This window comes from Grammomys surdaster, unplaced genomic scaffold (genome assembly GCF_004785775.1).
Source record: "Grammomys surdaster isolate TR1022 unplaced genomic scaffold, NIH_TR_1.0 205, whole genome shotgun sequence".
NCBI classification, from domain to species: Eukaryota; Metazoa; Chordata; class Mammalia; order Rodentia; family Muridae; genus Grammomys; species Grammomys surdaster.
In genome coordinates, this window is record NW_021604650.1 from 5,276,361 (window position 1) to 5,302,517 (window position 26,157).

The 26,157-nt window shown below is 50.2% G+C and overlaps 1 protein-coding gene across 3 annotated transcripts in view; it reads left to right on the top strand.

The window, feature by feature from the left end:
- The window catches only part of Ano1 (anoctamin 1), a 92,084-nt gene that overhangs the window by 16,362 nt on the left and 49,565 nt on the right, over positions 1–26,157 (top strand). Inside the window, exons 3-11 of one of the 3 annotated variants that reach the window (XM_028770969.1) lie at positions 5,301–5,399; positions 6,659–6,810; positions 8,162–8,216; positions 11,935–11,986; positions 13,843–13,908; positions 14,403–14,458; positions 17,676–17,717; positions 24,040–24,104; positions 25,416–25,550. In XM_028770969.1, the coding sequence (XP_028626802.1) occupies positions 5,301–5,399; positions 6,659–6,810; positions 8,162–8,216; positions 11,935–11,986; positions 13,843–13,908; positions 14,403–14,458; positions 17,676–17,717; positions 24,040–24,104; positions 25,416–25,550 (722 nt within the window). Of the gene's footprint in view, positions 1–5,300; positions 5,400–6,658; positions 6,811–8,161; positions 8,217–11,934; positions 12,011–13,842; positions 13,909–14,402; positions 14,459–17,675; positions 17,718–24,039; positions 24,105–25,415; positions 25,551–26,157 lie in introns of all 3 variants that reach the window. The other 2 variants (XM_028770968.1, XM_028770970.1) reach the window with 2 other exon arrangements.

Sequence of the window (26,157 nt, forward strand, 5' to 3'; positions counted from 1 at the left end):
CAGGTGGCTTCAGGTGAATGCTATCCCATTGTGGCTACTCTCTGAGGCCCTCTCTGTGGCCAGGCCTGCAGGAGACTGCCAGAAACTCTGCCGCCAGCTGTTAGTTGGAAAGCTTGAGGTAAGCCACAGCCCAGAAACACCCCATGGAAGTAAGCAAATGTCTCCAAGCCCTTTCGGATACCTCCGGCCCACACCCGTCCTCTAATCCTGCTTTCTTTGGGGGCTCTGTTTGCCAACACCATGTCAAGATTCTAGTCCTCAGTCTGAGTCTTTATTTCTAGACGTTCTGTTTGGTTCTTCCCCAAGTTGGCTGTGTCACTTTTTAATAGTTTCCTGTTCTTTCCAGGCCTTCCTGTCTTGAAGTTTATGTCTGTAATTGAGGTGAGCAGGGCTGACCTGTCTGTCATCCATCTAATGAGCTCACACTCTCCAGCCAAGAGCACTGGCTTCTGTCTCTGTCACTTGCTGGTTCTCCCTGGCCATCTCCCTGGGTTGTTTAAACCCAGTGAGCTCAGCTGGTTTTGTGCCCATCCAGGACCTCCTGAAACCCTGTGGCGTTCCCAGGGCTTGGGCTGACATGCCCCAAGGCCACAGTGACAGCTGAAGCCATTGCCCCTTTGTGGGTGTCCTTCCTCCTTTTTAGTCCTCCTCTTCTCTCCCTCAGTTTCCTTCTCCATGCTCCTCAGGGTAACTCAGAGGAGCAGTTATGCTCACAGGAACATGGGGTGTTGGATGGTGTCTGCCCATTCCTGGGTTTCAATCCTCCTGTACCCTCAAGCTCTTGAGCAATCACCAACCTACTGCCCTGGGATCAGAAGAAGACTACTGTTCCTTTGTGGGGCTCATCAAAGGGGACCTAGTCCTGTTCCTTCCCACCAAGGCTGGGTGGCCATTGAAGCCAGTTCAAGCCAGGCCTGGTCACCACCACAAAGTGGATGTCACCGCCCTCTGAAGACATGGTTCTAGTGTCCTCTCTGGATCTGCATTTGCTGTCATGGCATGGCTTGTAGCTCTGTCCTGGTTCCAACTGCACAGAATCTTGAAGACAGTGCATTGATTTTTTTTCTCTAATTGTAGCCAGCATTTTTGTTTTGTTTTGTTTTTCATGGAGGGTTGCCCCAGGGGGATGGTTCCACCTTCAGTGGCAGCAGAGGTGTGACTGGATCTAGCTGCTGATAAGTATCATCCAGCAGGCCTCAGGCCCTGGACTGAAGAAAAGCATATCCTGGGCCTGGGCCTGTCCCTGCCATATTTTGACAAAGGACAACCAAGCGTCATCCACTCACTGAGACCCTTGGCTCCCCAGTGCCCAAGGCTTAAATCTAAGGATAGCATCAAGAGGACAGCCCTAAGGGTAGATGGGCACCCCTGGTCCCAAACCTACTCTTGCCATGGGCTCCAAGTCTCCCTCACACTGTGAACATGGCCAGCAGTACCCATACCGTGAGCATGCCAGGCAGCGTGTAAGGCTTCCCCACCCAGGCCTCACACTAGTGACAACATATCCCAACCCCATGGGCCATGCCTCACCCTCTGGGAGCTGTGTGGGCGGAGGAGCATCATGAGCATGACAAGGGAGCACCAGGTGGAGTTCCCATGCCACACCTGCTGCTCAAACATCTGGATCAAGTGTCTACAGACCTTTCCAGCCCCTCATCACCCACAGGGGTACACTGAGGCAGACCAGGAGGTCTGAGAGAGGGTGAGACGGGGGCCAGATGCTGGGGCTGGCTCCTCTGGTTGCTCTATCACTTACTCATTGAATACTCTGTCACACGCAGGCAGCCATCCTAGGAGCACATGGAAGCAGAGCCATCTGTCTCAAGCTCACATCTGTGCAGGCAGCCATTGCCGCGGGAAAGGCAGGTGGGAATTGGGACATCAGGCAGATGATAGGTGTAGTTTGCCATTATTACCTTGAGTGATGGACTGGTACACAGGCCTCCAGGTACAAGGATGAGGTGATGATTTGGTGCCCTCAGTCACTCAAACCCTTCATGGAACTTTCCATCCCTGTCCTCTTCTTTCCTCATCTTCCTCTTCTTCCTCCTCTTCTTTCTTCTTTTATTCACTTTTTTTTTTTTGAGATGGAATCTCATGGCTAGCTTTGACCCTGCTATGTTGGTGAAGCTGGCTTTGAACTCCTTCCTGACCCTCCTGCCTGTCTGTGGTTATGGACTTGTGCCACCTGCCTGGTCAAAGTTCTAGTTTAGTTTTCTTTCTATGTTTGTTTGTTTGTTTGTTGAGACAGTCTCACAATATAGCCCAGGGTGACCTAGAAGTCAGTATATAGCCCAGAGTGGCACCACAGGACACCTCTTGAACTCTGTTTTAGTCTCTCAAGTGCTAGGATTGCAGGAATGAGCCACCGTACCTGGCTTCTTCTGTAAAGTTGGCTCTAGAACCATTTCTAGTGAACTCAAAGTCCTTTCGTTTGGGGCTCAGGATAGAAGCCTATAATTTCTCAGCTGGGCTCTAATTGAATTAGCCTAACCTGTTCTCTGGATGGGGGCTTCTTGGGGATTTGTCCCTTCACAGGTCCCTGTGGCTTAGCTAGGCTGTGCCTTCCCCTCCTTATGCTCATGAGTTTGTGGTTTCAAATGTCGCAGCTCAGGGTTTAGGAGTAGGGATAGAACTTAGTCCTTTGCAGCCTTTGGCTGTGGCTGAAGGGACTTGGCCATGCCCCAGGCTCCTCCTCCTGTGGGAGTGCTGTGGTCAGGCAGGGTACCACGTTTTTTTAAACATCTTAGTGTGTTTTTGCTAAATAGGTCCCACGACCCCATTCACCAACCAGATGTTTCCTTGGGAGAGACCCGAGCACTCACGTCAGCAGGGCCCATTTTCCCAGGGATGCTGGGACTCCAAAGAATATTTTGGGTCTTTGCGTGCAGGCAAACACTACACAGAGATGAATCTGGATCTCTAGTGGAAAAGATAGCTTCCACCACACGTGGTCTCTACTGGTCTCCACCACTCATGAGACAACAGACATCTCTCCTGACTTAGGGATGTCCCATGACATCAGCCTATGAGTCACCAGGGCTGAGGACTCTGTGACAGGGCTGCCCAAAGCAGGCATGGCTTAATCTGCATCAGAGCCAGACTGAACCTGTACTTAGCTCCTTCAGTCCCTTGTGTTGATTTTGCCTGTAGGCCCAAGGCTGGGGCTCAACTGCTAAGGGTCCTGTCTGTCTTCAAACCAGACCTCATATCACTTGCTTTATAGGTGAGGGAACAGGGTCTGGAGAGGTTAAGACACTTGCCATAGCCATACTCATTCAGGCTGAGCAGGATTCTGACCCTGGCCTCCCAAGTCTATCCCACCTGTACCTAGGGGCACAGAAGGACCATGGATTTCCATCCTAAGATTCTGGTGTATCTTCTGTATCCTGTAATGAGATGTGCCTCTTCACAGAGGAAGAGCAGGCCTGTGGCCAAAGCCTTCCATCCCCGAGCTCTGGCTTGAACTATCTTGTTTGTTTGTGAGGGAATCTCAAGAAGCCCATGCTGGCCTGGCATTTCCCATGAGACTAAGAGTAACCTTGAACTTCTGATCTCCTGTTTCTACATTTCCCATGAGACTAAGGGTAACCTTGAACTTCTGATCTCCTGTTTCTATCTCTGGAGTGTTGAGATTACAGACATACAACACTCCACTTAGCTTATGCGGTACTGGAGCTTGACCCCAGTATCTCGTGCTTTCTAGGCGAGCACTCCACCAACTTTGCCACATCTCTATTGTGATCTACCTCTTTGTGCCAGGTGGGAGCGCTGTGCTGCTGTGTCAGCTCCCAGAGGCTCCAACTTCGTGATGTTAGCCTCTGGACAAGCATACTTACTTCCTCCCCCTTTCCAGATGTTCAGTTAATTTGGTTGATTGATTGGTTGGTTGAAACTCACTATGCAAGCCAGAATAGCAGAAAAGCCTTAGAAACAACCCTGCTTCCGCATCCTAAATGCTTTTTCCTTATAGATAGTCCTCAGATGACATTGGCCCATTTCTTTTTGCAGTCTGGCAGCCTACAGTACATCTTTGGGCTGGGCCACTCACTCAGCCTATGGTCCTGAGGTGGGCAGAGCACACTGGCTGCTCTGTACCCCATGACAGACTCCTCCCTGTAGATCCTCGGGCAGAGCTCCAGTCTTTCAGGTCTTGGGAAAGATCTGGGCAATGTCCTGCATGTTTGTGTGACTATGTAGTCACCTGTCTCTTGATAAAGTGCCTTTTCCAAGGGACATGTGTCTATAGAGAACCAGGAGTCAGGCTGTCTTTGTGGAAACACAGCTTGAATCTGAATTGGGTGGACTCTGCCAGCCAAGAGCTGGTAGACTAAAGGACTTCTCCACAAACTTAAATGTCCCTTGTGCAATGACTCTTTTCCTCTCCAGCTGGTGGTAGCAATCAGTTCTTGTAAGGCCATTAACATGGCTGCCAGTTAGTAGCCCTTCCTGTCTCTCAACAGAGAGACATGACTTGTGGTGGTAAAATACGCTCACAAAAGCTTATGGGGAAATAGGTTCATTTAGACCACAACTCCAGGTTGCAGTTCATCATTGTAGGCAAGCCAGGCAACAGGAACCTGAAGCAACTGGTAGCATTCACAATCTAGAGCAGAGAGTTAATACGTGTGCGCTTATACTTAGCTTACTTTTCCTAGTCTTATATAATCCAAGATCCCGTCCCCAGGGAATGGTGCTACCCACAGTGGGCAGGTCTTCCAATTCATTAAGACATTCTATCATGAAAACATGTCCACAGCCCAGCATGATGTTATAGTATACCAAACTGACAAAATAACTATCACACTTGTCCCAAGTCAAAACAGCACTGGACTTGAACTCTTGGTGTCCCTGTGTATGGCTGTCAACACTTCAAGGATAAAGGTCATAGATATACGGGGAAACTGGAGTTAGGCTACAAGCAGAGAGAGGGGACTATATGACACCCTACCCCCTCCCAGAGCATCTTTTTGGTGAGCCCTGAGAGGCCCCAGTCAAGGCTGAGGGGTGTGGACCTGGAATCATGAATGGTCCTCTGTTGTTGCTAGGCTTTGGGGAGCTCTCACTTAACCCCTGAAAACTTCGCAAGTATTTTATACCCATAAGATTCCCCCCTGGCTATGACCTGGGGACCCCTGGATTCTTCCATAAAACGCTATATGGAAGGTCTTGCTGAGTACTGTCATGGGGCTGGTGTCAGGCAAAGGTAGTCAGTCACACCTCATCAATTATAGCTGGGTATCAAGGTGGAAAGGGGGTCTAGCTGCCAAATACACTAATAGCCCCTTTTCTCTCTCTAGACCAAAATCCATGGTGTCGGGTTTGTGAAGATCCATGCACCCTGGCATGTGCTCTGCAGGGAGGCTGAGTTTTTGAAACTGAAGATGCCCACAAAGAAGGTGGGTGGGTGTGTTTATTTTACAAAACACTGGTCTTGATATGAGGACACCTGGAAGACAGAGTGAGGACACGAGGGGATAGAGGACACGAAGTGGGGAGTTCCTATCCACTGTGAAGCATCTGACCCTGCCTGGGGTGGTCTTTAGAGACTCTAGGACAGGGCTAGATAGATGCCTTACAGAGGCCTGGAGTTCAGATCTCAGGACCACAAAGGGCAGCTCACTGTACTGTCAGCTTCAGGGGATTCAGCACCCTCTTCTGGCCTTTGTAGGTACCTGTACACAAACAAACACACACACACACACACACACACCCTAAAAAGAGAATGAGCAAGACCTAAGCCCACATCCCACCAGAACACCAAGAAAAGATCTGGGCAGAAAAGCTGCCTGCTCTGTTCCAGGAATTTGACCTGAACAAATAGAGTTCAGCTTGAGGCCCGGCCTCTTTGATGCTTGTGGGGTCTCAGATAATTTATCAGATTCAATTTAATTACATTTTCTAGCTTGCTGGGATTTTTCCTTTTAATCTCTGAAAACTTTATGGCTGAAGAGCAGCCTGCCAGGGAAGCTGGGCCGAGAGTCCATATTTACGTGTGTGGGTGGAAGGGAGACCACTCCAGTGCGGTTTCTCAGATCCACCGAAGCTGCTGGATTACAGCTTTGGAATCAGAAGACACATTTGGGACAAATGTTTTCTAGAATGTGTTATAATTGAGCTGCTGGACCAACTCTCCTAAAATGCTGAGCTCTTTGGGTAAGCCTGGAACAGCAGATACAGGGCACACAGGCTATCCCCTGACTCACTCCCGGCTGCTCTGTTTCCAGAAAGGACTATGTTTTACTCACCGTCCAAGAATAGGCACTCAGACTTAGTCACTTTACACATTGCCCTGACAAAAGCAACTTAATGAAGAAAGGATTTATTTGCCTCACAGTTTATGGAGATATAGCCATAATGGTGTGGACGGCATGAAGACAGGGGCGTGAGACAGCTCAGAGAGACAAACACTGGCACTCAGCTCACTCTCTCCCTTTTGATTCAGTCTGAGACCCCAGCCCATGGGATGGTGCCGTCCACATTCAAGGTGTATCTTCCTCCTCAGTTTTCCCACTAGAAACTTCTACATAGACACACCCCAGGGTTTGTTTCCATGGTGAATCGAAATTCCATCGCATTGACAAGCAATATGAACTAACCATCATAAAAGTCAGAGCTTGGTAGAGTGGCTCATCTCCCCGCCTGGTCTTGCCCACAGGTGTACCACATCAGTGAGACCCGAGGCCTCCTGAAAACCATCAACTCAGTTCTGCAGAAGATCACAGACCCCATCCAGCCCAAGGTGGCTGAGCACAGACCACAGACCACAAAGAGGCTCTCCTACCCATTCTCCAGGGAGAAACAGCACCTGTGAGTGAGAAGTTCAGGTTACCTCCTCTAGCCCCCGCCCTGAACAGGGGAACACATTCTTATAAGTACTATGTAACTGTGGAGCCCAGGAGAGGCCAAGGAAGCAACTTCCAAGGGCCTTAGCTGCAGAGGAGAGAGGGATTGCAGACTTTTGTCCTGCTTGAGAATGCTTAGGGGAAACTACCTGGGCCCTGGCTGGATAGGCCTAGGCTACCCAGGTCTAGCTGTGTCCCTCTGAGCACTGGTTTCTTGAAACCTCAGCAGCCCCAAATGGAGCAGCTGGTGAGGCAGCAATCAATTGAGCAGGAAGCCTCCCTCAAGGGACTCCCAAGGCCCTGGAGATCCACAGTGAGCAGGGTGTTGCCTGGCAGTGCTGAGTCTGTTCCGGACCCTTCCACCCTCCCTGTTCCCAAGAGGAACATAGTTACCTGGCTCAGCAGTGGCAGTTGGAAGGCCTACCTAGGCCTGGCCTTGCTGGCAGAAATGGGCGAAAAGACTGGGTTACCAGGAACTCAGGTAGTTTAGATGGCAAGACCCAGGGGCAGGTGGCTTTGGGGTGCTTTAACTTCAGGGGGCAAGGAGCATACACCCACATTTTAGCTCAGAATATAGCTCTCTGCTCTGCAAAAATAGTAGTGGCTGTGGGGAGTCGTGTGCTGCCCTGATTATACTGACCAGTCTTTGGCAGAGCTGCCCAGTGGCCTCTGCCTGCTCAGGGACATGAGAGGATCACGCCCATTATCCATACCTAGCTCATCTCCACCCTCTGCTTTTCCACTAAGCACCACAAGGAACAGTGACTTTAGAGCTATTCCTGTGCCCCAGAAACCTCAGGCAATCTCAGTGTAGCCCAGGACACCTGAACGAAGACCATTTCCAGGGAGAGCATCCTCAAAGCTAAAACCTTCGTGTGGAGGGATGACACTGTTATCCTCTTGTCACTGAAACAAGGGCTTGAAAGATTGTCTTCCAGAGGTATCATCAAAACACATGCCTGCCATCCCAGTACTAAGGAGATGGAGGCAGGAGGGTGAGGCATTTAAGGCCATCCTCACCTATACAGCTAGCTGGAGACTAGCCTGGGCTACATGAGACTTTGATTCAAATAAAAAGAAATATATCAGAGCTAAAGGGTACCCTTAATTCCCTTTCCAGCAGTGGGAGGTCTCAGAGTCTCCCACGTAGGGCTAATGAGATCTGCTAACCCTGTGCCCAGGGACAGGGGGAACTTGTGCCTGCTATGAGGATAGTTAGGCCTCTGATGGTCATTGTTATTGGAGAGAGGCTAACTCCCCAGGCTTGGAGTCCCCTAAGGCCTACAGCAATCCCCTGTCTCCTTCTGTTCCTGCAGATTTGACCTGACTGACAGGGACTCTTTTTTCGACAGCAAAACCCGGAGCACAATAGTAAGTAGGCGTCCTGGAATTGCCTCATCAGAGGGTGCCCCTGGGGACCCCAGTGATCATTTCATTTCTCTGAAACTCCTCAGGGTGGAAGCCAGCTCTAATTGCCTGTGACAAAAATAATTAGAATAATGAATCAGGAGGGCAGTGGGTGGCCCAGGGGAGGGAGGCCCTGGCTGCTCAGTTTGGAGGAGGAGCGTGAGAAAGAGCTAAGCTGCAGGAAGCTGGGGGAGGGGATCTCCAGGCTGAGCTCCCTTTGTCGTTTGGTCCTGGTAGAGCTTGCAAGGGGCTTGCTTGGCTGAGGATGTCAGAGTAGGCCAGGCAGCTGAGCCCAGGCACATGTATTAGGTAGGATAACATCCCCAGATCTTTGCCAGTGCCTCCAGCCTAGGTTGCAATCTGAACACGCAGGCCACCCTGCCCTACTCAGGGCACTGGCCTGGTGTTTATCCTTCAGCTGCCAACTTGACTGCCAGCCAAGATGGGGCTGTGCGTGCCACAGGACCCAATTTCTATCTAAACAAGAAATTTGCCTGGCAGTTAAGGCCTGTTCTGTTCTCTTCTCTTGCCTAGGGCATCCAGCCTGGCTGGGTCACAGCAAGGGCTAAGGGGAGGCTGCCCATTTGCCTGGCACAGGGAACTCAACTCTTCTTGCAGCCACCAGGGGAGAAACACTCAGACCCAGGGGAGGCAGATGTTTCCCCTCTGCTGCCTTTCCCTTTACCTGTGTCTGCAGGACAGTTCCCAAGCCTGTGTCAGAACAAGACTGATTCTGGTTTGTCCCCAACAAGGGCAGGTAGCACCTCCATCAGGACAGTCCCATGGGCACAGTGCAATCCTGTTTTCACTGATGTTGTCAATTTAATTGTTTGCATGTCTATTAACTTATTTATTGGGTGTGATGAGGCACATGTTCTATAGTGCATGTGTAGAGGTCGGGGGACAACCCAAGGGAGTTGTTTCTCTCCTTCTGAGGATTGAACTCCGATAGTCAAACTTGACAGGAAGAGCCTTTCCCTGGGGGCTGGAGAGATGGCTCAGCTGTTAAGAGCACTGACTGCTCTTCCAGAAATCCTGAGTTCAATTCCCAGCAACCACATGATGGCTCACAAACATCTGTAATGTGATCTGATGCCCTCTTCTGACATACAGGTGTACCTGCAGAGGCACTCATATACCTAAAATTAAATACATGAAGAAATAAATCTTAAGGAAGGAAGGAGGGAGGGAGGGAGGGAGGGAGGGAGGGAGGGAGGGAGGGAGGGAAGAAAGAGAAAGAGAGAAAGAGAGAAGGAAAGGATCTTTACTTGTTGAGCCATTTGGCCTCCCCACTATTGATTAATTTTGACAATTAGATTTCATGATAACAGGCAACGAGAAACATAATCAAAGACATGGCCTCTGGTGGAATTGGGACTGATGTGTTTGAGGGACAGCCATACCCCCTCTTGATCTCCAAAAGAGCTGGGGCTGGCACGTCTAAGAGACAGTGTCTTGGATATCTGCCTATTGGGAGAAGCCCTACAGTATGACTAGCACAGTGTCGCTTCCATTGTAGCAGCTGTGCACCTGTGCTCCACGGTGTGCATGTGTACCCCTTGGCTTCGCACTTTCCAGGGTGTCAGATGCCTCCAGCAGAGTGTTTGCAAACACACTTTTGCTGTGGGGAGGTGACAAGCTGAGGGGGCTGTGAGTAATTTTGGTACCTCTTCCTGGTGATTAGCTGTGAGACTATTTTGTCTGAGGTTCCCCTGAATTTTACCATTTCTACTGAGCCAGAGGGCCATTTCACTGGGGACAACAGATGTGGAGAGCCATGCCTGTTTGCTGCTGGAGGAACGAAGGAGGGACACTGTCTCCAAGAGATCCTGGAGGCCTGTGTGTAGACCACCTCTGTGCTCCAAAGGCACCTGCTGATTCACAGATCTGTGGCTGGCTTGTCAGGTCTCATGGTTCAGACCCAGGTGTGACAGTCTCTTCCTCCACTTAGACAGGCCGCTTTTCTCCTGCCATTAGGGTGGCTCCATGTACAAGCTATTTGGAGTTAGAGACCAGCAGGTTCCAAGAGACAAGGGCCCATTGTGCTCACTGGGATCTTAGACAGTGGGCCTGCAGGCAGTGGGGAGCCATAAAAGGTTGCTGGGCAAAGTTTTTTTCTATATATAATCAGCTATGTTCACTCCCAGGGGATCAACTGTGGGGAGTGGGTGAAAGGTATGTGTGTGGGCACATGGTGCACATGGATGAATGTGGGTCATGTGGTGGTAAGGGTGGATGGATCTGGAATCACATGGTAGTGGAGGTGGTCGGATGTGGGGTCCCTTGGTGGTGATAGATAGATGTAAGAGCACATGGTGTTGGAAGTGCACTGACATCAGGGTCACATGGTAGAGGGGGATGCATGAGGGTCACATGGTGGTGGAGGTGGTTGGATGAGGGCTCATGACTGCAGAAATGGAAAGGGAGGAGGAGGTGGTTGTGGAGGAAGCAGAGAGTCACAGGTTAACAAATAGATGATAGAGAGAGTGACAGAGAGGAAGAGTGTGGCGAGCACCTGAGTAGGGGTTTCCACCCAGAGGCCAGAGGGTAGAGGGAAAATGGGACAACAATACAGAATGGTGACAGACCTGCCTCGCGGATCTATTAATGTGGCCCTGGCATCATTTAGGACTACAGGGACAGGTGCTTCTAACAGAGGCTGCAGGAGGGAATTGAAGAGGGGGCAGCAAGAGGCTGGGGTTGCTGACTGAGGTGGCCAGATGTAATGGCAGAGCCGGGTGATACAGTCCTAGAGGCCAGTGGAGGGACACTGGTCTTGCCTGAGTGAACACAGCAAAGGGTTTTGAGGGAGACTCAACATGCTAAGAAACTGTCGTCTGTAGATCTGCACAGAGCTAGATCTGGCTCAGTTGGTAGAGTGCTCGCCTAGATTACAGGAGGCCCTGGGTTTGATCCCTGGCACCACGAACACCATGGTGGTGCACACTTCCAATCCCAGCACTTAGGAAACGAAGGAAGGACAATCAGAAGTTTAAAGTTATCCTTAATGATATGTTTGAGGCCAGCCTGGCTGTACATGAGACCCTGACTCAAAAATAAAATGAAAGTCATTTAATTAGGCCATGGCTACTTATCCCAAGCCCATTTATCAAAGGGTTAAATTGAGGCACGCAGCTGGTGGTGCAGTTTGTACAAGATCTCCTAACTCAGCCTCAGGCAAACCAGACTCCTGAGCCAGGGCTCCTGAGACCACCAAGCAGAATATCTCATTAGTCAAAGGGATGGCAAAAGGGACAGGATCCCTTCTTGGGGGCTTCTCGAGATCCAGCCCCCACCTTGCTCTCCTTCTAGCTCATACAGAGATGGATATAGGCAGGTTCTCAGGTCCTGCTCTTGTCTCCACAAAAGGGGCAGCGAGCAGCAGCAGGACACAGAGCCAACTATTATGCCCCCCCCCCCCCACACACACACCACAGTTATTCTCTTAGCTCCTGGGAAGGTTCCTACTGTACACAGCTGGCACCTTGTGAGGTCTGTAGGATCAGTCCTGCACCAGGAGGTAAAGTCTAAGGGTTCTTTGTGACCCCTGCTTTGCTTACCTCTGAGAGTCACCTGCTGGTGTTCAAAGCCCAGGAGCCTCCTAGTGCCCTGTGACTGTGGGCCTTTGACTGGCAGAGCAGCAGAGTAACTGCTCCCCGTTTTGTCCTTCCCTCTGCACTAGGTCTATGAAATCCTGAAGAGAACAACGTGCACCAAGGCCAAGTACAGCATGGGTAAGGGCTCTGTGTGGACTTCAGGTCAGCAGCAGCTTCTCAGTGTCCGTCTTGCCTCTCGGTGGGAGGTGGGCATCTGGCTTGGGGCTTCCTTAAAGAGATTTGATTTAAGCCGATGTTGGTTCAGAAAAGAAACCTAGGTGACTGGCAGAAAAGCTGTGGCAGGGTCCTGTTCCCAGTGGATTTATAGCCAGGTGTTTTACACCCAGAGCTGCTGCTTCCTTAGCTGAAGGTGTTTGTGAGTATAAGGACAGGGTCCTGCAAAGAGACCCTAAGCCATGGAAAAGAAACACACAAGGGGTCCTAACCCCTCTTTGATTATAAGTCCAGTAGGAAGGAATAAAGAGGTGTCCCTTAGGGACCACAGCCCAGTTCTAGGCCATTGGAAATAGCAACCCAAAGAAAGCAGTGGCCAAGCCCTTGGATGACCTGGCTGAAACATGGAGGGTTCTGCCAGGGCCCAGAGACTGCACATGGCCTGACTGATGTGGCCCACAGTTGGCCACAGGGATGCTTTGAAATGTCCAAGCCCTTATCTTGATTTATTGGGAATTGGGGCCCCAGCCCAGAACCCAGGAGTTCTGTCCCCACTGGCTTGATCCCTTCAGACAGTGAGGACTTCCAGAATGAGCATGCTTTGCACTCACTCAGGGGTTTGTTCAGGTCACCGCTGTCAGAGCACAGCTGTGACAAGGCCACCAGAAGTATAAAGGGTGCATGACTAGGCACTATCAGGTCCCATCCATAGAAATGAATATGGCTTCCATGAAGATATATAGAGCATAGCTGGGCTGGAGCTGACCCCTGTTCTAGCTTGACCCTGAGGTAAAGGATCTGGGTTGTTTCCTACCCATAGTTTTACTTCTCTGGTTCCCTTGCCTCTGGGTGGAAGAGAAAGATCAAGGTGCCTTCATAATCCTACTTCATGTTGATACCTGGCTCAGGAGCTCTGGTGACTTACAAAGTCACTTACTGACCTATCAAGTAGTGACTGGCTCCTGCCGGCTTGTCTGTTCAGGGGCTGCCCTCAGGTACTTGCGTTCTAGGGCAAGGAAACACTTAAACTAGAATGGAGTCTCTCAGACAGAAGGCTGGGGAAGCTCCAGTGGTTAGGAGCCCAGGTCCAGGGAGGCCTCTCAGGTGAGGGCTTGAAGGGATTGGTAGGCCCAAGGGAGAGCCTGTGGAGACTCCACCCTGGTTGAGTCCTAGGAAGGGTAAGGAGACCACTGGCCAGGATCCAGCCCCACGTATGTTCTTGATGTGGGGTGAATTTTCCACTTGTGACCATGGCTTCAGCCATGTGTTCCAACCACCTCTGATTTTGATTCCTGTATGTCCCTCAGGGCCTCTGGCTATTCCAGGCCACTGTCCAAAGAGATGGGCCTTGTTTAGGTTATTTTTCAAATGTCATCTAGCCACATTGAATAGAGTTAGCTTCCAGGCTGCAAAAAAAGTTGACGCACAAGAGATCGTGTAGAAAGCCGCTTCTGCCTGTCAGGGAGCTCTGGGTCAGCAGTTGGGGTTTGGGGGGGATGAGGATCTAAGACATTGGTTCTGAGCATGTCAAAACCAGAGCAGTCTCCCAGGATCCCCTCCTCCTGCAGTCCACTCTCCTCCACCTCATCAGTATCAGGTTCCAGAGCCAGGCATGGCATCCTTTCCAAGAGACAGGTTGTAGACTTTTATTTCTTCTATGTCAGTGTGGGCTTCCAGACCCAGGCAACAAGGGCCCGGCCATCTTCCTTCTGCCCTGAGCACTTGACTGTGAGCCCCTTGCCACCACCAGCTGTCTCCCCAAAATGTAGCTTTGACCCTTCTAGGCCCTTCTGTGTAACTAATAGCCAATGTGTAAACAGGGCAAGGAGAGGGAAGAAGGAAGGACTCTGCCCTTCTAAGTAAACGGCGGAAGTGTGGGAAATACGGTAAGAGCGGGGCCTCCTCTTCCGCTTCTCCCATCAACTTACAAGCTAATTCCAAATTGTATGTGTGTTTCCCGACACCATCAATTTCCCATCCGTCATCTCTCATGATCAGCTTCTCTGACCACTCGGAGGCCGTCTGTCCATCTGCAGGTTCTCCCTCAGGCCGGTGGGGGTAGCTGGCGAATCCGAGGTTTGGGGGTGACTGAACTGTTCTGCCTCCTTCCTCGGGGACAGAACTTTCTCTTGGGGTGTGCTCTGCGTCTTCTTAACCCTGCCAATCAAGCATGTTGAAATCATCTCTAGTGGATAGCTAACTCGCCCTGCTGCCTTCTACCTGGGGAAGAACCCCAAGATGGTGACTGGGCTCTGGGTAGCCTGGTGCAAGCTTCAAGCAGCATCCCTGTGAGCAGGGATGCCCTGTGATGGCTCTGACTTCCAGATGCGGGGCAGCAGGCCTGCTAGTCCTTAACTTCTCTCTACCTCTGTTTTTAAAGGTATCACCAGCCTCCTGGCCAATGGCGTATACTCAGCTGCATACCCTCTGCACGACGTAAGTCATCTTCACACATAGTTAATTTCTACATCAGTTGATCTCTCCAAATCTTTGAGGGCCACCCCCCTGACCCCCTGGGAGCTACAATTATCCTGTGGTCATAGCTTCCTGCTCCACCTTCTCCCCCCCCCCCCAGTGGGAGCTAGAAAAGTCACACAGAGAGCAGTGTTGGCTGGCAGAACAATCCCATGAAGACAGGGGCAACTGTTGGAGATGCCAGGCTGGCTTCCTCCATACCTCGCAGCCAGCTGATCCACAGGGTGTTTGCCCTGGCTCTGGTCCTGCCGCCCCAGGCTCTGGCAATCACCAGGGTTCTGTGTACAGCAAATGGCCGACTTCCTGGGCTGAGTGTCCAAATCCAGCAGGCCTCTCCTTGAGAAATTTAGCTTTTGCTGTGACCAGGGGTGAAGGAGGGTACAGAATTCTCTCCTTATTGTTTTTATGGAAACAGGGACCAGGTCGTTCGTGGGGCCTGGTGGTGTGTGAGCCCCAGACAGACTCTCTGGAACTTGCCAAACGTGGAGTATAGCATAGTCTAGGAACCCAAAGCAGGAGGAAAAGAAGACAGGGCTGGGTATCAGCAGACCCAGGCCCCGTGCTGGTCTCTTGTTTCCACTGGCCTTGAGCAGTCTGGTCAGAGACCTGGTGTCCTGGTAAGACTGATACCTGTGAAACAGCAAGGCAGATGTGGGGTGTCAGAGCAAGCACAGGCAAGGAACTACTTTCAGAAGGATTGCTAAAAGAGCACAGAGGGACCTTGGGAGAGAGGCCATGCTAGGCTTATCTGCCACCTCAGCTTCAGTTACCACCCCTGGCTGGAGCCTTCCCCACCTGCAGAGCCAGAGATTTGGGGGTCATTTGGCCCAGCTTCCCTCCTTTGTGCCTTTGCATGTGCTGTTCCCCTGGCCTGACAGTGATGCTCCCCCTGTCTTTTCCCCAGCACCCTTGATTTCGTTTTCCATTCATTGTCCTTCCAATGTCCCTTATCCCACAGGGAGTGTGACCACTGTGTGTGTGCGGGAGGGGGATGTGTGCTTGCATGACTCTGGATCTCTAACCTCCTCCTTAAGGGGTATATTTCTTTGTGAACATTTCTAGGGTAGGGCCCTGATCCTTCAGGTCCTGATAGTACTCCTGGTCCCTCTCATAAAGTCCCTGTTTCACTGTTGACCTCTCTCTCTGAAGGACTCCACTGGACTCCAGGATACAGTCTTGCCCAGAGCAGGCAGCCTAGCTCTGCCCTGTTTGCCCTGGTGTAGCTGGGGCCCAGAAGCTAAAGTGCCAGGTATACTTTGACCTGGCCCTTTAAGTCTTAAAGAGAAAGGATTGGAAAATATCTCTGGGAATTTACATATGCCAAAGCTGTTTGGTTTCAGACCCTGGGACAAGGGGAAGCTTTGTCTCATTTAATCCAATGTGGACACAAACTCAGAGAGGTTTAGTAACTTGTGTGAAGTCACACAATTCCTGTGAGGAACTGGGGATAAAGTGATCAGCAGCTGGCTGTGTGTCTCCAGTGGTACTGCATGTCTTCCTTCACTGGAGATCAAATGCTCCATCTTCACTAAGCAGACCTGCCAGTAATCTTGATGAAGTAGCCATATGAAAACCAGTGGTGGTCACACTTCCCACATTAAAGATAGGGACACAGAGGCTTGTGGAACACACAGCCTGGAAGCAGAGTCCAGAACCTCTGGACAGTAAGGAACTTTCTCCCCATACACTTTGCAAACAACTGAAGAGTACCCATCCCTTTAAGTATCAAAGCTCACACTGAAATAGCTAAGGAAGCCAGGAGGCTGAAGCAGGGGAATGGCGAATTTGAGACTTTTATGAGCTACATACTAAGACCTTGTTGTAGGCTCTAGAGGGGAAATATCTCACTCTGAAGGGAGCCAAGTGTGCCCCATGTCCTTAAATAGAGGGCACAGATTGAGGGGGCAGTCAGTGGGCCAGCATGGGGTCCATGGTGTGTTCATTGTACTGTGCCTGGTGCTTGTTTGCATTTTCTGTATCCACCTTTTAGATCGTCCTCCATCCATGCTCTTTTCTTCATTCCTGGCCTGGGGCATCCTTACCCTCTCCTCATCCCTGTGGACTGTTCATTCTTTTACCTCATATCTCTAGGCAAATGTGGGGCACCACGGTCATCTGGGTAGCCATGGCGGATATGGGGCACCATGGCCAGCTGTGTAGCCAGCATTATCCCCGTGTGCTGACCAAGAATCGCCTGTTCTGAGTGAGACCCTGGGGAGGTCTCCAGTAATTAGAGGTATCACCTGCACAGAAAGGCTGGTGACATTTATGTTGGCTGCTTGGTGGCTTCTTAGCTTCCTTCCGGCTTGGCATCGGATCACCATGAACAAGCCTCTGGTATGAATGAATCCATACTGGAACCATGAGACTCATTCATGAAAACACCCTAAGGATCTGAGCCTGGGCAGAAGAGGAGCCCCAAGAATCCAGAAGGAAGCTGGCCCTACTGTCCTCAGACCCCAGCTATCGGCCACTTGCCTGGGGACATGGCCAGATTCTCTCCCATCTGGCAGGGGTTGGCAGACACTGAGAATGTTGCTGACCAATGGAGGGGGCCCTAGACTGATTCTAAGAGGCCAGAGCTGTACCTGTTGAATGACTAGAGAAGGGAAGTGGCTGGCCCAGGCAAACTATATGTGACAGAGACTGCTATAGAAAGCCACTTTCTTGCTGTTCACCCTTAGTGCTTTGAGGACTCATTTTCAACTTTTGGATCCTCTCATCCTTTGACTTTAGAGATCTGGTTGTGAGTTCTGGGTCTGATCAAACTTAGCTGTGTGTCCTCAGGAACATCAGGCTGCATCTCTGAGCCTCTGGCTATGTTGAGCTCAGAGATCTAGATATGCAAAAATTGTGGAACGTTCTGTGGGATACCTGGCAGTAAATGCCTAGACAGGGCTCTGGGGACATCAGAGTACACCACATGTTCTTGTTAGAGGAAGAGTTTCTTTCCCCTCAAAACCCCCTTTCTTTAGCCCTGCCAACTTCAAGGCAACGTGATGGGTCTCCTCTCAGATCCCACTCTAGGTCAAGGAGAGACAGAGCTTGAGGAGTCTGGCATCAGAAGCCAGCTAAGTGGCCAACAGAACTAGCACAGCCCTGACCATGGGAGGAGGGGAATCTGGTCAACCTCATGTACCATGGCATGGTTGGAACTTACTTTTGCTTTCATTCACAGGGGGACTATGAGGGTGACAACGTTGAGTTCAACGACAGGAAAGTAAGTGTGTGAAAGCAGAGTGGGAGGCAGGGCTGAGAGGGGCAAGCACCTGGGGGCTCTCTGTTTCCTTCCCACAGTCAGTTTACCTAGCCCTTGACAGGTACCTGACCATGCAAAGGAAAAATACTTCTTAGGATTCCATTCTTTCCTCTCTACCCTCCTCTCCCACACTGGCTTCCAGGGAACCCCTGTCTTAAGGGATGGCCCTGCACCATGTCCCTGGATCCCATGGTTGTTGAGGGTACCTGGCCTCATTCCACCAGCTCTGGGAGCAGTATACATGGACTCACAGTGGTCAGTTGCCCAGAGAGCCACAGTTTGCACAACACCCCGGAGAACTGGTTTTATGGTGTTCAAACTTACCTGGAGCCCTTTTGAATAGGGAAGTTACCGAGCAGTTCAGTGGAACTCTGGGAAACACTATGTGTCATTCTCTGCTGGCCTTCCTCATTTCTCCAGCAGTCCAGAATCCTTGCTCTGCACAGGGGATCCCCAAGAAGCTGACCCCGTGTGAGTGTCTCTCCCCAGCTGCCTGTTCCATACTCAGCAATGCCTCTACCCATTGCCAGACTTCCAAAGTTACATCCAAGCAAGACTGTTAACCAAACCCAGGCCTCCCTTGTGGAGAGGGAGCCCTTTCTGGACCTCTGCTCCTCCCCTGTCCCTCTGCAAGTGGTATGCAGGGTGCTCCCTTATGAAGCTTACAATAGAGGCCTTGTCCCCACATCCTAGGCATGGGAACTTCTGGGTAGCATGTCCTTGCCTCTCAGACCCCTCCAGCCCCAGGCTTGTTTTTAAATGGTTAGTACTTGATGCAACTTGCCTGCCCGGGAATCTACTGAAGATTCTATCTGATTTAGCATAAAAATGACATATTTGGTTATTTTTAGTGTCCCATCTGGCATTCATCTGAGACCCCATGACCCGCTGCACTCCCCTATCCAATCCTGTTGGAAAAGCACATCTACTCCATGTTCTAGCAAGCTCTGGCCTTAGAGTCTACCCCCTCACCCTTTGTGGACCTTTTGGCTGAGGTCCTTCTTTTATGGACAGCATCCACTTCATTTTGTCCCCACAATCCTAGCCCCCTACTCTCCTCAGAGCTTCAGCCATACCAGCCATCATGCTGGTCACAGTGATGCAGCTGACAGTCACACCATGCCAGGAATAGCTATTACTTATCCAGATAACTTCCTGGCTCTGCTGAACGCCAGGTCCAGCAACACAGTTCCAGTTGTCCAGGCCTAGCTATTAACTCTACTGGGAACATGCCACACTCCAATGAATTTTATGTCCCAGCAAAGAGTATAAGACCTGGTCAAAAAAAAAAAAGTGATAGTTAGATGGGTAGGTAGTCATAAGTTGGATAAATAGATGAGTGGGTGTGTGGGTGGGTGTATAGATAAGTAGAGTAATGGGTATACCTAAGGATGGTAGATGGATAGATGGTGAGTGGACAGATAGATAGATGAGTGAGTGAGTGAATGGATGAATGGATACATAGATGGATATAAGGATGGATAGACTGATAAGTAAGTAGATGGAGAAAAAGATAAGTGGGTGGATGAGTGGATGGATGGATGGATGGATGGATGGATGAGTGGATAGATGGATGGATGGATGAATGGTTGGATGGCTAAGTGGATAGGTAGATAGATGGATGGATGAGTAGATGAATGAATGGTTGGTTGAATGGATGGATGAGTGGATAGATGGATGAATGGCTGGGTGGATGGCTGGTGGGTGTGTCGGTGAGTAGATATGATGGATGGAAGAAAGAGGGGAAGCTACAGTAAGAATTTTGATCCTGTCACAGAACCTGTGCTCTCCCATTATGCCTCCATTTTTTTGTGGCTTGGTTTGAATGAAATTTTTCACTTTTCTGTGACAAAATTTATGGCTTCTTCCTTGCTATTCCCATTGTATCTGTGGATAAATAGATGGGTGGGTGGATGGATGGATGAATGGCTATAAAGATGGATTGGTAGATGAATGGATGAATGGGAACCCACCAGAACCTGACCCCAGGTACCTGACAGGACCAAAGAAACAAAGTGCAGCAAGGATATTTTCCTGGCTGAGCAGTGTGGCAGTGAGGTTTCTGCCAGAGGTGGGTGTGAACAGGGCTCAGCACAGACTTGCTGCCTTAATCATAGTCACTTGTGGCCTCTAGCCAACCTCCTCCAGGACCACAGGCAACTTCTGATCAATGCCAAGGAAAATACTGATCAAACCCAGGACATACACCTAAGTTATGCATGGCTGCAGCCAGCTACAGGATCCGCCTGAGGCCAGTGAGGGTCCCATAGATAAAGGGTCAATCAGACCTCTAAGGAAGGGGTTCTGGTATCATGAGATGTGGCTGGAGAGAGTCTGCCCCACCTCTGTCCTGGACTAAGAGTCACAATAATATGGAAAATGAATCCAAACTCCTTATTCATCTGTTTAACAGTTATTGAAGATGGTCCCCAGCCTGCCCAAGTCTGCAGCAGTTCACAGCCCACCCACCCTGAGCCCTACCCCTTCTATGCTGACGGAGGCTAAAGAGGCCCCCAGGCTTCTCCCAAGGGCAAGCGAATCTCCCTGTGAGCTGTTTGCTTGACATCAAGGGTGAGGGAGGTTACCTCAGAGCAGGAAGAGTTCAGTGTGGTGGTACTCATGTAGAAAACTCAGTGTTGTCTCCTAGCCTCTGTCAGAATGATGATGGGCCTGCAGAGGCCACTCAGGCCAGCCAGACCCCATGACAGTGGTTACATGAAGTGGTCCAATTCTCTTGAGGTGTTTTTTTTTCTTCTTTTAAACACTTTATTTCCAAGAAAGTTGTGAATTCTCACCCATCTGTTTCCCTCTCTCCCTCCCTCCCCCTTCCCAACTTCTTCTCCCTGCTTTCCTTCCTCTTCCCTCTCCCTCTTTCTGTCTCTCATCCCCCCCCCATGCTTCCCTCCCTCCCCCTCTTCTCCTCTCAATTGCATTTCCCTGCCTCTCTCTTTGTCCTTCCCCTACCCCAAGTCTCTTTCCCTGGTCCCCCGACCCCTGCTGCCATCAGGTCATGGTACAGAGCAGTGCACAGTCACAGGTAGATGGTAGATGGTAGATGGATGAGTGGGTGGCTATAAAGATGGATTTAGGATTTATAGATGAATGGATCTACCAATGGACCAGCAGAGGTTGCTGGCTGGTCACCTGCCAGGAGTGTAGTGTTGATTCCTCAAGGTTTGCTGGTGGCCTGTGTTGCTATCCGGAGAGACGCATGTCTGTATTACCTGTGCAGATCATAGGGACACACACGAGCCATCAGGTTCCTAGAGTGACCCAGGAGGAAAGAGTGCCCCTTAGCTAGACTTTGGTGCAAAGGAGAGACAGAAGCAGGTCTGTCCAGGGCTCCCTGAATCTGCCCTGGCTCAGGCATGCTGACACTTCCTCTCAAGTTCCTACTGGGAAGCCACTCTGAGAAGGTGGTGGTGTGCATCCTGTGTGAGCCCAACCTGGGACTTTAGGGGCAGAGAAGGCCATGCTGGGAGGGAACTGGCAGACAAGTCCCAGCCTCCCAGCAGGGCTCCCTGTTCCTCACTGTTGCCTCTGGCTCTCACTTGTTTTCTAGCCTGCTTCCTGGAGGTGTGTGGACAGCCTGTTAATGAAACACACAATTGTTAATTCAAAGAGCTGCAGAAGGAGTGTCAGGAAGGGGCTGGGGACACAGCTCGGTCAGTAGAGTGCTTGCCAAGCCTGTATAAGGCCTTGGGTTCATTCCCAAGTACTGCATAAACCGGCATGGTGGCTACACCTGGAATCCTAATTAGTATTCAGGAGTTGAAGGCAGAAAGACTAAGAGTTCAAGGTAATCCTCAGCTACGCACAGAGTCATGGCCAGGCTACAATACTGTCTCAAAAAGAAGATGGATGGATGGATGGATAGATAGATAGATAGATAGATAGATAGATAGATAGATAGGGCCAGGCTACAATACTGTCTCAAAAAGAGGATGGATAGATAGATAGATAGATAGATAGATAGACAGATAGACAGATAGACAGATAGACAGATAGACAGATAGACAGATAGACAGACAGGAAGGAACTCCCAAGTGGAGATCATGCTACCCTGCCAGTCAATTCTCCCCTTCTACTCTGGACCTTTTGAGTTGAGAGAGGACCCCAGGCATTGTGGAAACCACAGCTACTCATGGGAGGAGCATTCAGAAAACCTATAAGATGACTAACTAAGTTTCCTACCTGCAGATAGCATTGCTCTGCTCCATCAAAGAGCCATGGTGTCTGGAGTCAGGGCCCCAACTATGTGACCTCAGGTTAACCCTGATTTCCTCTCAAAAGGTCCCAGCTCCTAGTAGTCACATGAGACTCGGGGCTGTACGTATGCAGAGAGTTCACACGTCCAGTCCCTAAGAATGTCTGGGATAATGTTTTCATGAATGCACAACACCCGAATAGAGACTCACCCCACCTCATTTTTAAATTTGAATGTTAAGGGGCTCAGGAAAAAGCTCAGTTGCTAAAGTACTTCTCTCATAAGCACAAGGACCTGAATTCAGTCCTCAGAATCTGTGTGGAAAATAAGTCAACATGGCAGCTTGCAAAGAGAAACAGGAGGGCCTTGGGGTGCTGTGGACAGCCAGTCTGACTAGTGAGCTCAAGATGATGGGAGATCAAAAGCGGTGGATGGCACCCAAGACTGCCTTCTGGCCTTATACATACCTGGACACACGCACACGTGCACATACACGCCTACTGTCTTAGGCAGGGTTTCCATTCCTGCACAAACATCATGACTAAGAAGCAAGTTGGGGAGGAAAGGGTTTATTCAGCTTACACTTCCGCACTGCTGTTCATCACCAAAGGAAGTCAGGACTGGAACTCAAGCAGGTCAGGAAGCAGAAACTGATGCCGAGGCCATGGAGGGATGTTACATACAGGCTTGCTTCCCCTGGCTTGCTCAGCTTGCTTTCTTATAAAACCCAAGACTACCAGCCTAGGGATGGCACCACCCACAGTGGACCCTCCCCTCTTGATCACTAACTGAGAAAATGCCTTACAGCTGGATCCCATGGAGGCAGTTGCTCAACTGAAGCTCCTTTCTCTGTGATAATTCCAGTTTGTAGCAAGTTGAAACACAAAGCCAGCCAGTATACCTACCTAAACCTGTCCACACACACACACACACACACACACGGTGGGGGCAAGAAGGGAGACAGAGGCATATAATTTGAATATATAAATGTAGTTGAATATTACAGAAAGAAGACACATGACAAGCAACAGAGTAAGAGACAGGGACAGGGGAGTCCACACAGCCATTCCTACCTAGTCTCCTCTCCATTAGTGTTCTGTTGCCAACAGAGGAGGAATGGTTGAGAACCAGACAGTCCTGTCCCATGAAGACTGGCAGAGGAGCTCTGACCTGGGACCCCCTTGGGAAGTGTGTGGAGACAGAGCCCATTGCCTGGTAATTCCTTGCCAGGCTAGGCATAGAGGGTATGTGCCAAGGAGGGTCTCTGGGCCCTGTTTCCACCCAGTTCGTGCACAGTAGCAATGACGATACACAGACAGTGGGGTTTGGGCCACTGTCCCATCATAAGAGACTATGCAGCTGGAGAGAGGGAGAGAGAGAGAGACACAGACAGACAGACAGACAGACAGAGAACATGTGTTGAGGCCAAAGGACCAACTGTAGGAATCAGTTCTCTTCTACCATGTCCTGGGGATAGAATTCAGGTTGCCAAGCTTGAGGGCAAGCACCTTTACATCCTGAGCCACCTGGCTGGCCCTGGTCCTTTCCCAAAACGTGTTAATCAGGCAGCCTGTCTCTGGAGATGAATCTTGTGCTATCTTTGTACACCAGGGGATTCTCTTTCAACTGTACCATCCATGTGTCCCTGCTTGAACGCTGATGGTTTGACACATTTTAGATAATAAACAAATTCGGTATCTGACCCAAGGGATCTCTTATTATCATTTGTCATAGGTGAATTCCCAGTCCAGTCATGAAAAGCCGAGATTTCATGACCTTCTAGAAACATCTTCTCCATCCCCACTTGAACCTGTAATGCTAATCCCCTCCCTGGCATTCCCTAAGCATTTGTTGAATGAACGAGTGAATGAATGAATGATAGAGTGGCTGACTGAAACCCGGAAGCTCTTCTAGGGCACAGCATGAGTAGCAATGGAGGTATACAAGGACAGTACACAGACAGGTGTGCTGGGATCTATCCTGTTAGGAAAGACCCTGAAGCTGGAGGGGGTGGGGAGGGAGAAAGAGAGAGAGAGAGAGAGGCCTCTCCACCAACTTTTCCCCCATTCCTTTCAGCTCCTGTATGAAGAATGGGCAAGCTACGGAGTCTTCTACAAATACCAGCCCATTGACCTGGTCAGGTAAGTGGGGGCACAACTGGCCTCTTAGCCAGTGTCTGTGTGAAGCAAGACTCAAGGCTGTGTCAGGATTATAAAGTCCCTGGCTTGTTAACTGCTCCAAATATTTAGCCACCTGGGAATCTGCTTGTATTTGAAGGTTGTTTGGGCCATTGAGTCTCCCAGAAGCAAGGCAGCTGGAGTAGAATTGGTGACACTACCTAGTTGTGTCTGCTGGATGACTAGCGTTTGACCACACCCACTGACTCTCCTTGAGTCCTCCTCAGCCTGGCCACCAGGGCAGTTGCTGAGGTCACCTGCTTTTGGGTATTGAGAGGAAGAAGCACCTGCCTCAACACATGAGAATGTGTAACAAGGTTGGAGAGGATCTGCAGGACAGCCTGAAAAGCCAATAGGCTGGGCTTCAGGTCCTGTGTCGGCTTGTGGATGAGGGTATGAATGGTGACAGTGCATGTCAGGCAGGGAGGGCTAGCAGACTCTATGGGAGTAGGAGGGTTTGCTTGATGCATTTGACCAAGTTTCATTTGTTGCTTACACTGAATAGGGCTTGGGATGGAACCCAGAGCCATGGGGACACACCTGGACCACCACTGAGGGCTTTACAAACAGAAGTACACCCTTCCCCCAAGGCATGGAGGAGAGGCAAAGTCTAACCTGGTGACGCATAGACAATCCAGTACTTGGGAGGCTAAGGCAGGAAGAATGGGAATTTAAGACCAACCTGGGCTATATAGTGAGGTCTGCACTATAGAGAAAAATCCAGTCTCCAAAAGAGGCTGGAGATTCAGCTCAGCTGGTAGAATGTATACCTAGCATGCCTGTGCCCTAGGCTCCATGGTGTAAGCCAGGCAAGGCAGTGCCTACCTGTAATCCAAGTGCTTGGAAGTGAAGAGAATCACAAGTTCAAGGTCATCCTCAGTTATATAGTGAACTTGGGGCTAGCCTGTGCTATGAGAGGAGAGGCAGGAGAGGAGAGGGGGGAGGGAAGGAAGAGAAAGAGAATATAAATATGTTCAGGGTTATAGTTTAGTGGGAGAGCATTTGCCTAGCGTGTGTGAGGTCCTTGGTTCAAATTATTACTAAAAAGGAAAAAGAAAAAAGGAAAGAAACAAACAGACAGACAAACAAAGAAAAGGAAGAGCAAACAGAGACTAGATAGAACCCCAAGTCTGATGGAGTCCCCTAGAGCCTCACACTCCGACTCTCAGGAAAAACAGTGACCCAGTTGGGGTTGTTCTTGCAGGGGTGGAGGGGCAGCGGGCATTATATGTCCCATGGTCTAGGGTGTGAGTGCATCTCTGTTTCTTGGCATAGGAAATACTTTGGGGAGAAGGTTGGCCTGTACTTTGCCTGGCTTGGAGCCTACACCCAGATGCTCATCCCCGCCTCAATCGTGGGTGTCATTGTTTTTCTCTACGGATGTGCCACTGTGGACGAAAACATCCCCAGGTAGGGAGAAATCCTGGACTCTATAGAAGACATAATACCGAGGGGCACCTGTGTCCTGAGGCCACACGGGGGATCTGAGCTGGCCCAACCTCATGGCCAGCTGCAGGACCTTCTTAGAACCGTGCTCTGACATGGGGTTACAGATTGGAATATCACTGTTTCCAGTCAGTAAAGAACCCTGTTTCTGACAGCTGGGGAAGAGGCAGGATCTTGTCAGACAATATACATATATACATATATTTTTTTTCTGGGACCCTAGAAGATCAACCAGTGTGCTTAGCCACTGAGCCATCCTCAGCCCCTTCCATGTTTTACTATGTAATCCATTCCCCAGAATTCCCTGCCCAGTTCTCTCAGTCCCAAGCAGAAGAAAGCTGTTCCTGTGTCTGCATGGATAACACAAGGCTTTGTAATGCAAAGATAATGCAATGCATGCTGGGATTTGCTGATGGGACAGATGAAAATGGCTGAGATTTGGTAGATGTAAGGCTCCTTGTCAACTGACAGAGCTCAAAGCTTGTGAGAAGCAGGAAGTGGAGTGGGGGTATTCCCATGATGTCCCCGAGTAGAGGGGGCTCTGCTCGCTCAGGGTGTGGACTCCCTAGAG